Here is a 13875-nt window from a genome sequence, read left to right on the forward strand (position 1 = left end):
GGCAGAGTCTGACTCGTAATTTCAATTGCTTAATCATAGTAACCTGGTAGTAACTTTGCTAAATCACTGCTGTTAGCCACAGATTGTGTTCTGTTATTCATCTAGAAGGTGGCTGGAACAAATACTATAGCTGAATTGTAGGAGAATATGGGTATATTTATGTTTGTTAATAATGTTTAGTTATTGCATTCAGATGAAAACTCTAGTAACAAGCATTACATCTCGTGGCTCAGCGTATCAGTTGATTTGTTGCCTACATAGTCAAGAAGACAGATCCTACCTTGTTTGCAAGAGTTCTGTGAGGTTTGCAAGAACCTGCCTGGTTTTTTTGCAGTGCGGGATAAAGGACATTATTTTACAGGGTGGCAATTCTTTTACGTCCCATTGTGAAGGTTTTCTTTCTTTATACAAAAATAGATAATCTAGAAAAAATGAAGGATACGGATACATGTGAACACACACTGAAGCAAATAAGCGATTTGCTCTTTGAGGCAGTAATGCCTAGGGGTAGCACTGATCTCATGGGATGCTTTCTTCTTCAGGAGACTGTTACTGGGCTGTTTGTCACATAGAGCTGTCTTTCCATAGCAAATTTTGTAAAGCAGGAAGAAAAGACAGTTCCATCTCTTCTCTTAGCAACAAAACCAGCCTTGATGACAAAAATTTTGATTCAGTGAAGGATAAAGGCTTTAGTTTTTATCTTCTAGAAATGAAGGTATTTTCACATTAAAAAAAGTTTAAATTGGAGTCTTTGTTATAACATGGGGTATAACACTATAACCTGTTATAACACTAGGTCGCATATGCTTTGGTAAATGCTTTGGAAACATAGTTAAGTAGAGCCATTTTTAGCATACATGAATTAGTAATGAAAGTGGGGCTCAGGGAAGCAGTTAACTAAACTTGTATTGTTGAGCATTGTTTTGCCATTTAGAAAATAGTTTATCAGTGCCTCTCTACTAAATCCATTCTGTAATATCTGCAGGCAGTAATGTGTGGAGAAATTAACCTCAAGGAAAAACAATTTCTTGGTGCTGTTATTGCTTTCCTTTTTGCTAGATAAACGGTCAGCTGTGCTGTTCCCCTACCTAATGTCATCCTCCACTAAGTGCAGCACAATTGTTCTGGATACTTTATGTAGTCCTCGAGTCTTTTGACTTCAGTGTGTGATTTGTCAGTGTGTTCTGCTTTCCCAGCATCACTGAGGCCTCTGAAATGACTCATGCTGGTGCCCCCAGGTTGTGTGGTGACCAGCATTTGATATGGAATGCAAACTGTAGAGGACCGGTGTGATTCAAGGGGGACTAGAAAGTAGTGAAGTCTCAGTTCTGAGCACAGTTAATCCTCTGACAATGAAAGCGCCCAACTCGCTGCCTCCACCCTTGCAATTCTATCAAACCCCGGCTTTTCCAAAGGTTAATTAATTATATGCAGTTTTCCCACCACCCTTAGCAGAGTAGGGTATGCTGGTGGGGAGCAGAAGTTGAGAAGCTCTCACCCAAGTCAAATTCTCTTAAAAACTGGATGGGATGCTGTGCTGCTGCTACAGGGGCTCTCCAAAAGCCTGTGGTGCGCAGTTAGCATGCCATGCGTGGGAGGAGGTGTTATGTAGAAGCTACAGTATTGTTAACCCTCTTTGAGCAGGGCTGCTGCTTACCCTTTGCCCTTGAGTTATGAACAGTGATCCTTTTTTCCATCTTCTCTCACACACAGCACCAGTAAGTTAGGCAAAACCACCACATACTTAGGCATTTACCTCTTGGAATCTCTCATACTTCATTCAAGCTAAACTCTGCTTAGGTTTTAATGCTCAGACTCAATTCTCAAAAAAAACCTAGGCACTTATTTAAACTTTAATGTAAATGCTTAGGCAACCTAGATTAAGAGCTTCAGACAAGATCTAAAATAACTAGTTTTCATTTGGCATGATAGCAAAAGTCTCTTCTCTTTCTACTACTGTTACATCAGATGCATGCCATTGTCAGTTTTGGTTTTATCTAGGCATTTGGTCCTTTATGGCTTAGTGTTTTATTTATCTATAAAGTATCCAGAACTCTTCCTGCTATGTAACTAATAAAATAATAATATGAACTGTGATTTTTTTTTTTTTTTATTGTAGGGTTTCATATTTTGTTTCTTCAGAATGAATAATTAAGTACTAAGGTGTGAAAACTCATTTAAAATTAATTTTAAAAATGAAAAATCATGCCAATCACAAGCCACATCTACATCAGGTATTTTAAAAAATACCTGTTTTATAGGTTTTCCTTTTCAATATTTTTATGAAAAATGTCTGAAATTTGGTATTTCTCAGCTTCTGTGAAATCAGGCTAACTCCAAGCAGTATTTCAAACAGCTGCTGAGAACAGTGTAAGTCCCAAATCAGAGCTTACAGTTCAGAAGGAAACGTTGGTCACACACTTCTCTGTTAATAGCATGATTTTTTGCATGTCTTTACTATCAATGTGAATTTTGCCTCGCATTGATTTTGTTTAGCATTAAGAATTCTTTCAAAAGTGCCACCACTCTGTAATTGTTACCTGCCTCTAGAAAATGGGCTTCCAATAGCAGTGGAAAACATCAATACCCGTGTCGCAGCGAGACATAGGTCTGAAGATCTTCACGTTGATGTTGGAAATGCTACTTGCTGACTGAATTCTTTAATCAATGGCACAAGTCTTGTAGAATCCAGTCATCTTTTGATGCCCTGCTAAGTTACCGATTTCCTTTTGAGCTGGGAGTACCCATGCGTATCTTCCCCTTAACTAGGGGTACCAGCAGTTAGGGAAACACTTTCCAACCAGTTCTATTCTTTGCTGGAATCCCTTACAGCATTATGGTTTCAGGTTAGTAAGCAAGTGAGTGACTTCACAAAAACATTGAAAGTAAAGCTGGGTAGCCAATAATAACATTGGAAAGATTACCAGCTGCCTTTCAAATTTAGCTCCCAAATTAAATAACTTTTTTCAGATTTGAGCTTGTCTTGCTTGGGGACGGGAGCAAGCAGTAGTTAGTTTTACTGGTACCTGCGTAGTCAATTGTCTGCCTGTAAAATTGCTTCAGAAGTGATGGCCCTATGACCTGTTTGTGGTAGCACTAGGCACTGAAATGAGTGGAAATCTGCTTGTTTGGGTTTTTGTTGTTGTTGTTGAAGAGATTCAACGTTTTATTTTTTAGATTTTTTTTTTTTTTTTAGATTTTCCTTGATGTATTTACAAATACTCCCTTATTATAACAGGTGATCTGTAGAAATGGGTAAATAAAGCACGATCATTAGCAATGTGAATGTGTATTTCAGAGCTGAGATTCGCACTTGGCAGGTCTTCACTTCTCCACGTGCTGTAAGCATGGAGGGACAGGGAGAAGCCCTGCCTTATGTGCCAGCTTCTCCTCTGTGTCTGGGGCTCACCCTCACGCCCCATCACCAGTCTGCTTGTGTGGCTTTCAGCCGCTGGCATAGAATGCTCATGGTTATCTTTTGGGTTGTCGGGCTTTATTCTATCATTCCTAATTCACGCTGCTTTTTTTTTTTTTTGTGTGGATAACATCAGGTTTTGACGTTGTACTGAAAATAAAGATTAGGTTTCAGATCTTAAAATATTCTGGGAAATGAGTGCAGTTCTTGATTCCAGTATGCTAATCACAAGCCAGAATTAAAAGGAAAAGCCACTTTAGTGCATAATCGTACTTGTGAGTGCTGCTGAATGGAGAAACCATGCTTCCTTAGTTAAGAGTTGGTAGTATCACTCTTCAGTAATGGAGATGAACATTACTGTAATCTAAAATAAAATTTGCTTTAAGAAAAAAAAAATTCTCCAGCTTGGCAGTTTTGATGCTGTTACTGTGGTGACTATGGTGAATATCTTGTTTAAGAGCTTGTCGTCTTCTGTATCTTCAAAAATATTTAGTTATTAGTTTAGTGTCAACTCCCATTAAATGCAAAGAGAATTGTCTGCATATATCCAAGGGTAGAATTTTCCTTTAAGTTATTATTTTATTACTTAATTCAATAAAGTTTCAGATCTGTGACTTTAATTCATGCTGATTTAAACAGGAGTAGTCTCATGTTAGAAAACATGACTAAATATTGGATGTGTGGAGTATAAAATACTACTCAGTGTTACAGAATCTCTCCTGTGGTTGGTAATACAATTGAGGATTCTGGAACATCTTGTTTTTCTTAAAAGCTTCAAAATAAAATTTTCAAAAAATGGTTTCTAAACCTCTAATAAAAATCAGTTTTGGAATTCCACCTTCAGTTATCTTGTACGTTCTAAATGGACATTAAAAAGGAGGAGGAAAGATGTATTTCACAAGTAAAGAACTCATCATGCCACCATATGAAACATGAGCCAGGAAAACCAAGATGATAGCACAGTCTTGTGATGTGAAAATCATTAAAGGAAAATATGCAAATACATTTAAGATGTGTAAAGAAAGATCAAAGAAGATCTAAACTTCTGAATCAGTTACCACAATCCCGCTTACTTCTGTTTTCTTGTGGGAAGGATTAGGGTTTTTTCTATCAGTTATTGCTCTGATAATTTTTCCAAAGTAATTTCCTTTGTCTCTTTAACATCTTGATAATTCTTACACACACACACCCCCCCATAATTCATCAAAAAATGTCATTAGAAACACAGCATGCAGTCAGGATGAAGGATGCAGAAAATACTAGTCTGATGCAGAAACAGCGAAATACCTTAGACCAATAAATACATTGGGGGGTGGAAGGGGAGGAGGAGTTGGAATTCTTATGGTAAATCGAGTCAGTTAAATTAAGAAGTGTGCCCTAGAGAAGTAACTGGTTCTTTCATGTAAATGTGCGGGAAATTTTGAGCTTTGCTACAATTACCTCCGGCCCAAATCAGTACTTCAGACAGATACTTACCTGAGTGAAAGGAGGGTTGTTGATGTTTTTCAGATAGATACTATAATAGTTAAATTAACAATTGAATAACCTATTCAGTGCTTCTTTTATTTTGCTTTTCTGTAGACAAGACATGGATGCACACTCCCGAAGCCTTATCAAAGCATTATATTCCTTATAATGCAAAGGTAAGAAAATATGAAGTTACTTTATCCTCTTACCTTTACAATACAGCGCGTTCTATCTTGTGTTTCATTTGAAAACTGCAGAAAGTGAATTAGCCAAATATAATAGCAAAGAAAAATGTAGAAACTTTCACAGATAAAAATTTTCTATTTCTGAAATAATAGCTAATTGATTCATGTTCTGAATTATTAGATGGTTTTTCTAGATAGCAAATCAGTGTTCCTCTTCTGCTTGATGCTGTGCTTCATTTTAAGGGCTGCTAAATGGATGGAAGTTTTGATTACAAAGGCATTTAACATCAGGCTGTATGCTTACGGTACTATAAAAATGATAATTAATAGCACAAACTTCTTTTGAAGAATAGCAAAGGCAATGAGTAACAATCCTATCTGCTTGATATATCAAAATGTCATACTCTGGAATGTGGTAGAATAATATGGTAGAGTAATAATGGAATTTTTCTACAGTAAAACCAGAAATCTTACTCATGTGTTCTTACGAAGCTTCGGAAATCGTTTGCTAGAATGAGGAGGGAATATGCAGGAATCAGTGTAACTCAGAGTAAACTGACTAATTGGCTAAATTTTGGCTAAAACTGGGAGGATAATTCAGTAAGATTGCTCCGTGATCTGTTCTGGATAAAGTTCTCATATGACTGGTATTTTTTTTATTATAAAATTATTTCGCAGACAGGACTTAGTTTCCTACACTATTATTCCCTGCTGTGTTTGCAATTTTTTTTTGCTTAATATTGTCAGATAGAGAGCAAGTGTTTGTAGTGGAAATTTGAGTCTTGTTCTGCTGGTTGCCTGATGAAGGTGGTTTTATTCTATGCGCTCTCAAATTGAATTTTTGACTGAAGAATGTATTAGGATTTATCTATATAGCCTTGCCAGACACCTTGGCTTTTATATTACAGTTTTTGAGAGGGAGGAATACTTGCTGGGCTGACTGTGCCACTGTTGCAAGGGCAAGTTGAAGCTATAAATTGTATTTATGCGCTGAACAATGTCCTGTCTTCATTTGTGGTCTTTACTTATAGAGAAAAAAGAAACTTCCCTCATCTTTCATGTCTCAGTATTATTCTTAAGAGTATTTCTCGTGAATAGGTGTGTCAATACAGGTATGCAGAAAAAATTTTCAGAATAACAAAGATGGTGATAAGATAATGATAGCTGTAGAAACAAAAGCACCAACAGCTTCTGGGGGAGAAAAAAGGGATAGGGAATTCCTATCCAAAGGAAGTCCATGCTCAGTCTTATTAGAAAAGACTCTTGGGCCAATAGATAGGCTCTTAGGCTAATAGATGCTCAAGCGTCCTCTCCAGTTCTGCTGCTGTTTTGTGTGAGTTCTGACATTACAGGGCCTCCTCGACCTCTGTGCTGTTGCTGCTGAGGTCTGTCAGAAGACTTGCAGAGGGCTGCAATGTCCCCCCAGCCAACCAAAAACAAAACCCAACAAAACAACTCTACCCATTTTTTCGTTTTGATGACAGCAGTAGAAAATTGTTATTTAGAACTCTCAGTTATTGGATTCATTATTTCAGAGCTAGTAAAAAATGGCTCTGCTCTGTGACTGAAATGTAAAGGGTATGGGATTTCCACATTGCTTTTTTTGTCGAGACCTGGCATAAATTTGCACAGCTTTTATGAAGTTAGCTGACATATGCAGACATAACAACATTATTAAATCTAGATGATGTTTCCCGTCTCAGTTCTCAAGTACCATTTTCATTAAGATTTGCAATATTTTTCTTTTTAAAATGAAAGCATGTGTCTATTGGTACCTTATTTGGTTTTTATAACGTTTTGATTTCTAAACTGAAATAGCTCATTGATTTCATATCTTGTAAGTACATTGTGAAATAATGATTAAAAACTCAGAAAGCATTCATAAAGCAAGTATTGAAAAAGACTCATTTATTTTTTTCCCAAATGTTCACATTGTTCCACTTCCAATTCTATAACATTCTATTAATATAACTTTTATATTTGTTGGGAGGAAAAGACAACACTTTATCTGATTTATTTCAGAAGGTAATTATGTGAGTGAAGAATGATATGTTCAGAAAATCAAATCAATTAGATTTAAGTAATACCAGAAAGTAATACCAGAGATGTTCTTTTTCCAGGGGCAAGTGATCTGCATTCTGCTACATAGGTTTTTTGAATGCAAAGTACCATGGCTGAAAATTAGTGTTTTCTTTATAAAGAGGAGGGCAAAAATTGCTTCTCCGATACTAATCTGAGAAGATCAGAAAAAGACAGCTTACTAAGAACAAAGATGGGGGGGTTGTATGTTTGCTTGCTTCCTAAGACATCTTTAAGAATTGAAGAAAGCTTATTAATAAAAAGCAGTTCATGAGTTGACTGATACCGTATGAAAAAAAAAATCCTAGCAAAGTTAACTGGGAACTAAAGAAACCTGCCATATAGACAACTGGTCTCTTTTCTACAAATTGGAGAGGACTTTTTAATAGAAATGTCTTGTATCTCTGAGGATGCACACCCTCAGAATGATTTATGGCAATAATCCTCTTTGCAAGAAAACACAAGACGAGTTAGTTCTTCGGGAGTAAAATCCAGGGGCCACAAGTCTCATAAGGATGCCGTTAAATACTAAAGCATCTTGATTTTCTCTTTCCTTTCCAGCATAGCCAGTCCTCATGGTACTATGGTACTTGCTATTTTGCAGTTTGCTGGGTTTTGGCATGGTTTGGTGTATGGTATAAGTTGGTGGGGGTCTGGGGTTTGGTGGGGGGTGGGTCAGGGAGGGATTTTGTCATCGTTGCTTTCTTGGGGGATTTTGGGGGGGTTGTGGTTTTTTTGTTTGGTTTGGTTTTTTAAATCTTACTAATGTCCCCAATCTTGGTCTTGCTGAAGGGACTGATAATAACACCCTACGCATTTCAAGATGCTCTGGAGGTGAAATCTGGGCCTACTGAAGTCAGATTTTTGGCATCAGTTTGTGATTCTATGTTTTTCTGGAATGTATCAGACTTTTTTTTTTTTTTCCTCAAAACTTTTAGAATCTTCATAGTGTATTATCAGATGTGGGGATACAGGACTCATCTAAATGTAGTAGCATGGTAATTTTCCTGTTACCAGGATATAAAATGCTGAGGCAAACCAAGACTTCTCTTTTGTGTCATCTTTTTTTCTGTAATATACCGTAAATAAAAACAGATGTTTGTATTGTTTTCCGTACTGTAGGGGGAAAAAAAGTTCTTTTTTGCCCTTAAGTTAGTTCTCTTGATCTTAGGCTATTTTTCTTTCTCTAAAACAAAGTGATCAAGGTATGACTTTATAGTGGAATCTGACTGCAATTTTGAAAATGGACTGATTGTTGTCAGCATATAACTGATACTACCCTGAGGGGTGTCTTTCTGCTAGTAATAGATTGCTACTGCCCAAAACAGCTATGTTTGCTATGTGTCTTTGTATGAAATTGTATCTATATGTTCCCCTTTAGAGTCAGTTGGCTATGTTTTGGCTTATATCAGATTTGCACATGCACATCTTTGTTTTGCAGATTAGAGGTTCTACTTTGCAAGTGTAGTGTTTATATTGGCTACTAGTGTGCTCTGGCGTCGGTAGCTTTGACCTCACACTAGGATGAAGAGCTGCTATTTTACATAACATCGTGATGACAAGGTAAACCCATGGGAGTTTGTTTTACCAAGAGATGTGGTGGTTTCCTAGTGCTGAGACAGCTGCTGTCCTAATGTTTACTGCAGAGCGGGCATTTTGGACAAGAATTTTAGGTCATTGTGCTTCTAATTCATGTTACTACTGCAGAAGGGCTCTAGGTGCAATTATGTCCTTTACGTGTCTGTGTATTGCTGTCATTACAGAATCACAGAATGGTTTGAGTTGGAAAGGACCTTATCGATCATCTAGTTTCAACTCCCCTCCCGTGGGCAGGGACGCCAGACCAGGTTGCTCAAAGCCCCATCCAACCTAGCCTTGAACACTTCCGGGGAGGGGGCATCCACAACCTCATCCACAACCTGTTCCAGCACCTCACCACCTCCACAGTGAAGAACTTCTTCCTTATATTCAATATAAATCTACCCTCTTTCAGTTTGGTGTACAGTATTATCAAAGCCCTATAAGCAAAGCTTTTAGCCTTGAACCCTTCCGGGGGGGGGGCATCCACAACCTCATCCACAACCTGTTCCAGCACCTCACCACCTCCACAGTGAAGAACTTCTTCCTTATATTCAATATAAATCTACCCTCTTTCAGTTTGGTGTACAGTATTATCAAAGCCCTATAAGCAAAGCTTTTTTTCTGCTACAGATTTGTGTTGCTATAGCTATACTAGCAACTTCTCTTTTTCTGTCTACTCAGCATACTACAGAGTGATCATGGTTTTGTCAGTAAAAAAAAAATTAATGAAAGAATATCAAAGGGAAAATGGTATATAGATTTTCCAAGTAAACAAAGATATAAAGTAGGCTGTTAAACAGTATACTTTATGTGGTGATGTTAGGTATAGCAAGCTATTCTAAACTGAGCATGAAAATGTTGAAAATCAGTAACTAATGACATGGAAGAAGGCAGTACAAGAAATAATTAATTTTCCTTTAATTAATTTAATTTCTTATAATTAGAATTAATAATTTAATTCCAATTAACTTTATTAGAGTATCAAAATGTCTTGGGTATAATCATAATTAATTTACTGTTTAAGCACAAGAAAAATGAGTATTGTGAAAATATCCAAGTGAAATGTGAAAGCAGAAGATTACAATTTTATGAATGAATGAAAATCTGAACTTCATAGTTAATTCTGATATATTACAGTCATAAAAATTTGGGCTCATTTTGCCGAAGATGAATAATCATGTAAATAAGACATCAAATATTTTGAATCTGCAAGGGGTAATGTCAACAGACTTCTCTACTTCAGGGAAGTGGACCTATCTATTCCATCTTGCTTACAAGATTACATACTTAAATTGGGTGAAGGGTAGGAGAGGATGGCATTATATCCACAAATATCCTACAAAATAAATTACTGGGGTGCGGAAAAGTTGTATCTAAACTTTCAACAGCACCAGACATCATCTCATTTAAGTAACTGAAGGAGGGGAACTACATTTTAACTGTTCAGCATCAAGCAGCTCCAGTTGTTTGTCATTTGTCTCTGTGAAAACTGGTGAATATTTCAGCTTCCTTAAAACCTGAACATTGGCCATTTCCTCAGAAAACTCTGCTGGGTGCTTTTGGAAAACTGTCAGTCTGTCTTGCCCAAGGCTGCATAGCCAGTTTGTACAGGGACGATATTTGGCTGCACGTCCTGAGTCTTGGTCAAGGCTTTTGAGCACAAAGCCAGCCCTCGCTTTCTGTCGATAGAGTATCACTGTACACTAATGGAAGTTCAATAGTATTCGTGGGCAATTGCATATCTCATCTGCATATGAAGGCTCACAAGTTCAAAGGGTCCATGAATGCCGGTTGCATATGCTTGAGCGGCCCACAATGCCCCCACGCATCAGCACGTCAGGATCATTTTGCAAGAATTACTGCGCATGTGGCTTCTGGTATCTATGTGCATCTGTACCTAGAGTTGGATCTTTCACGTCCATTCACTATTGCTTATCTGAAAGCTTTGAAGAATGGGACTTGTTTCTCATTGGAGCACTGGTGTATTTTATGACTGAACACTAGCTGAGAAGTTTTGACTTGTTTAGATTTTTTGAATAGCAACAGTGTGGATTTGACCATGTGTATGGTCTCTTTCCAGGTGTCTGTAGCCCTCTGTCAGCTACGTGTAAAATAGCCAGCTGCACAACTCCAGGCTTTACAGGTCACTTATTCTCCAGAAGATGATCTGCTTCAAGAAAGGAACGAAGATTATGAGCAATTCCAGATTTTCTTTCTTAAGGTCCTTTTGCGTGTAGCTCACACAGAGAGCTTTAGGTTTGACTGAAGCTCCCAATGTCATATATAAATGCAAAAAAGTATATTGTTTTGAGGCACGTACATGAGACAATGCTTAGATCCAAGCAATTAAAATTTGACAAGGTGTTAAACAGTTGCAGAGTGGAGGGGTGAGTGTGGGAAGTGCTTTGTATCTGCGTGCTACAGGACCCATTCTGCTAATTCTGCGGTGTAATAGATGAGTATGAAGATGAATACTTACATGTTCTGAAAGCAGAGACAGGATTCATAAAGGTGCTTCGCTGAATGCCTAACTTAGTTTATAAATATTAAAGCTAATTTCAAGGAAACGTGAACTGCAGTCTGTTGTAAGGGCTGATACCCTTTGGTTTTGTCCACCAGCACAATTGCAGTGTGACTTTGCAAAGTTCTCCCAAGGTGCATGGGCAGACTGCAGCAGTAGCATGGGTGCTCCGCAGAAAACAGCCTGTTCGCTGCATCCACTCTACACCCATACCTGACACGGCATCATCATTCAACCACTCGGGCCTAATAAGAACCAAAACGGGTTTTAAAACTTCTGAAATAGTGCAGGACAGTTTAATAGAGCGTACAACATTTCATTTATTTTCCTCTCTCAGGAGAAGTAATCAATAGAGTACATGTGTTTTACTGAAATATTTTTGGTAGATTCTAGTAAAAAAAAAAAGAATAAATCAGTCCATTTAATTGCGTAATAGGATAAAAAAATATTGGTCACGTTCTTCAATACATATACAACTTGTAGATAAAACAGTCCCTTTTGACCTATTCTCCAGGGCTCTCATCTTCTCCCAGGTTCTGCTTATGATCCCTTTTTCTCTTTATCACTTCCATTTTACCTGTAATGTCTAAGTACTGTATGTATGACATACTTCAGTGACAAGTGAGAGAGAGATTTGTAATGCAAGTAAGAGATGGAAGCAATAATTTCATAGCAAGGAGGAAAAAATAGATCACACCAATTAATGATAGTGTATGGAGATTAGGATCCGAGAACTATTTTAAGTCCCTTTGTCAGTAATGTATTAAGTAATATATTAAAACTTTGGTGAAGCAGAACTGGGTCAGAGCCCCTAGTCTGCACTGAAGCTGATCTGTAACCTACCGCAGCCCTGGGGTTGTTCCCTGTTCTGAGCAAGCTTTAAGTTTCCTTTTTGTCTAAGCAGTTCATTTCTTTGGCATAGATTGTTTTTACACCCATTCTCTTTAGCACTCTGGCTGCTTAATCTTGCTCTTTTCCTCAGCTGTGACTTGAGCAGTCTAAGTTTCAGTTCTCTCATGAGGGGAAAAAGTGTTTTTAAACAGCTAACAGCTTTAGGCATTTTTTTTGGTAGAAAGTTCTGTAATCGGTTATTTGGCACTGTAGATACAATATCTAACAACTGTAATCTGGATTGAAAATACAAAACTGCAGGAGATTTAGCTCATTGTTGGACTTTGAAACACCCTCAATTTTAGAAAGAAGAAATGCTTTATGATTCCTTGAGTATTAGAGTTGTCCTTTGGCTATGTTTCATTTGTATTAGGGTTTGCTTTGGGAATTGAAGTGTTAGAATCTAGAATAATTTAAGTTGGAAGGGACCTCTGGAAATGATCCAGTTGATTCTCATCTGAAAATGGGGCTGGCTTCAGTAGTGAGACACAACAGATCCTCTTGCCATGGAGCTTTCAATACCTGCAAGGGCAGAGATCTGCAGCCTCTGGGCAGCCTGTTCCTAGTGCTTAATCCCTGTCATTGTGATTTCCCCACCCACCCACCCCTCACTCCTAGTTGTAATTTCTTTTGCTGCAGCTTGTGACTCTTAACCTTACACGTACATGCACGCACATCCACCAGCCTTGTCCTCTTCACGCTGAACAGGTACAGCTCCCTTAGCCATGCACTGGTCCATTTTCATGTCCATCTCCTTGCCCGTTACATCCCTCACCAGTTTCAACTCTAGCTAAGAATTGGCTTTCCTGAATTCATCCCTGCATGCCTGGATAGTGTTTCTGTATTCCTCCTAAGAAGCCTGTCCCCATGTCCACCTTCCATACACTGCCTTTTGTATCCGGGCGGTGCCAGGCTATGTGCAGTCTAGCTCATTACTCAGTCAGCTGTCAGGGCACACGGGAATGCTGTCGGCAGTCTAGACAATTGCTGCATGGCCCATGGCTTTCAGAGGAAAGTTGATGTTGCTGTCTTACTAAGAGGCTTCTACTACCATAGAAGTTGGTCTAGCGTTCACATTCAAGTTATGTTTAGTTTTATCTTCCAAGTGTGAATGCAGCATAAGGGAAACAATAAAACTACAAGGTCCTAATTTATTCTGCAGGACTTGAAGAGTTAGCCTTGTTGGTGTGCCCATGCAGAAAAATGCTGTATGTTGCTGTTCTCTTGGTTGTGGAGTGCTGGGGTTAGCTTTAGGAACTGGGATTCCGAAGTTTCTGGAGCACATGTTGTTGCTAGATTTCTCAGTTTCTGGAGAGATGGGGAGGAATCAGACCTAGATGTAATTTTAAGCCTTACGGGTTTTTTACTTTAAAAATGGGATGTAGTTTCTCTCATTTTGGAACTGAAGGTGCTGAAGGGCTGAAATGTGAAACTTCTGGAATTCATTTGACTTCTGTGTTATAAGGCACTTAGTTCATATATATGGGAAACTTCTTTCTGACTCAAGGCCTTTTGTAGCCTTTTACTGTAAGATTTGATCTCCTGAGTGTGAGCATTGTTTTGGTTAAGTCTGAAAATCTGCAGTAGGGGATTTCGTAGGATTAGTTTATCTGGTGTGACCTGCAGTTGGGAAGACTTGCCTTGATGGCACAATTAACAAGAGTACACGGGTTAACAACATCGTACCTGTGACCCATCTTTGCCATTTACATGCTTTAAGTTATTTTTGTCGTGTG

At 38.2% G+C, this 13875-nt stretch overlaps 1 protein-coding gene across 3 annotated transcripts in view; it reads left to right on the top strand.

Annotated features, from left to right (window-relative positions):
- The first annotated feature begins 5002 nt into the window (after positions 1-5002).
- The window catches only part of GULP1 (GULP, engulfment adaptor PTB domain containing 1), a 67184-nt gene continuing 58311 nt past the window's right edge, over positions 5003-13875 (top strand). For 2 of the 3 annotated variants that reach the window (XM_010134539.1, XM_010134541.1), the window contains exon 1: positions 5008-5058. In XM_010134539.1, the coding sequence (XP_010132841.1) occupies positions 5008-5058 (51 nt within the window). Of the gene's footprint in view, positions 5059-13875 lie in introns of all 3 variants that reach the window. The other variant, XM_010134540.1, reaches the window with a different exon arrangement.

The sequence above is a fragment of the Buceros rhinoceros genome, unplaced genomic scaffold, assembly GCF_000710305.1.
Source record: "Buceros rhinoceros silvestris isolate BGI_N320 unplaced genomic scaffold, ASM71030v1 scaffold6314, whole genome shotgun sequence".
In the NCBI taxonomy this organism is placed as follows: domain Eukaryota; kingdom Metazoa; phylum Chordata; class Aves; order Bucerotiformes; family Bucerotidae; genus Buceros; species Buceros rhinoceros.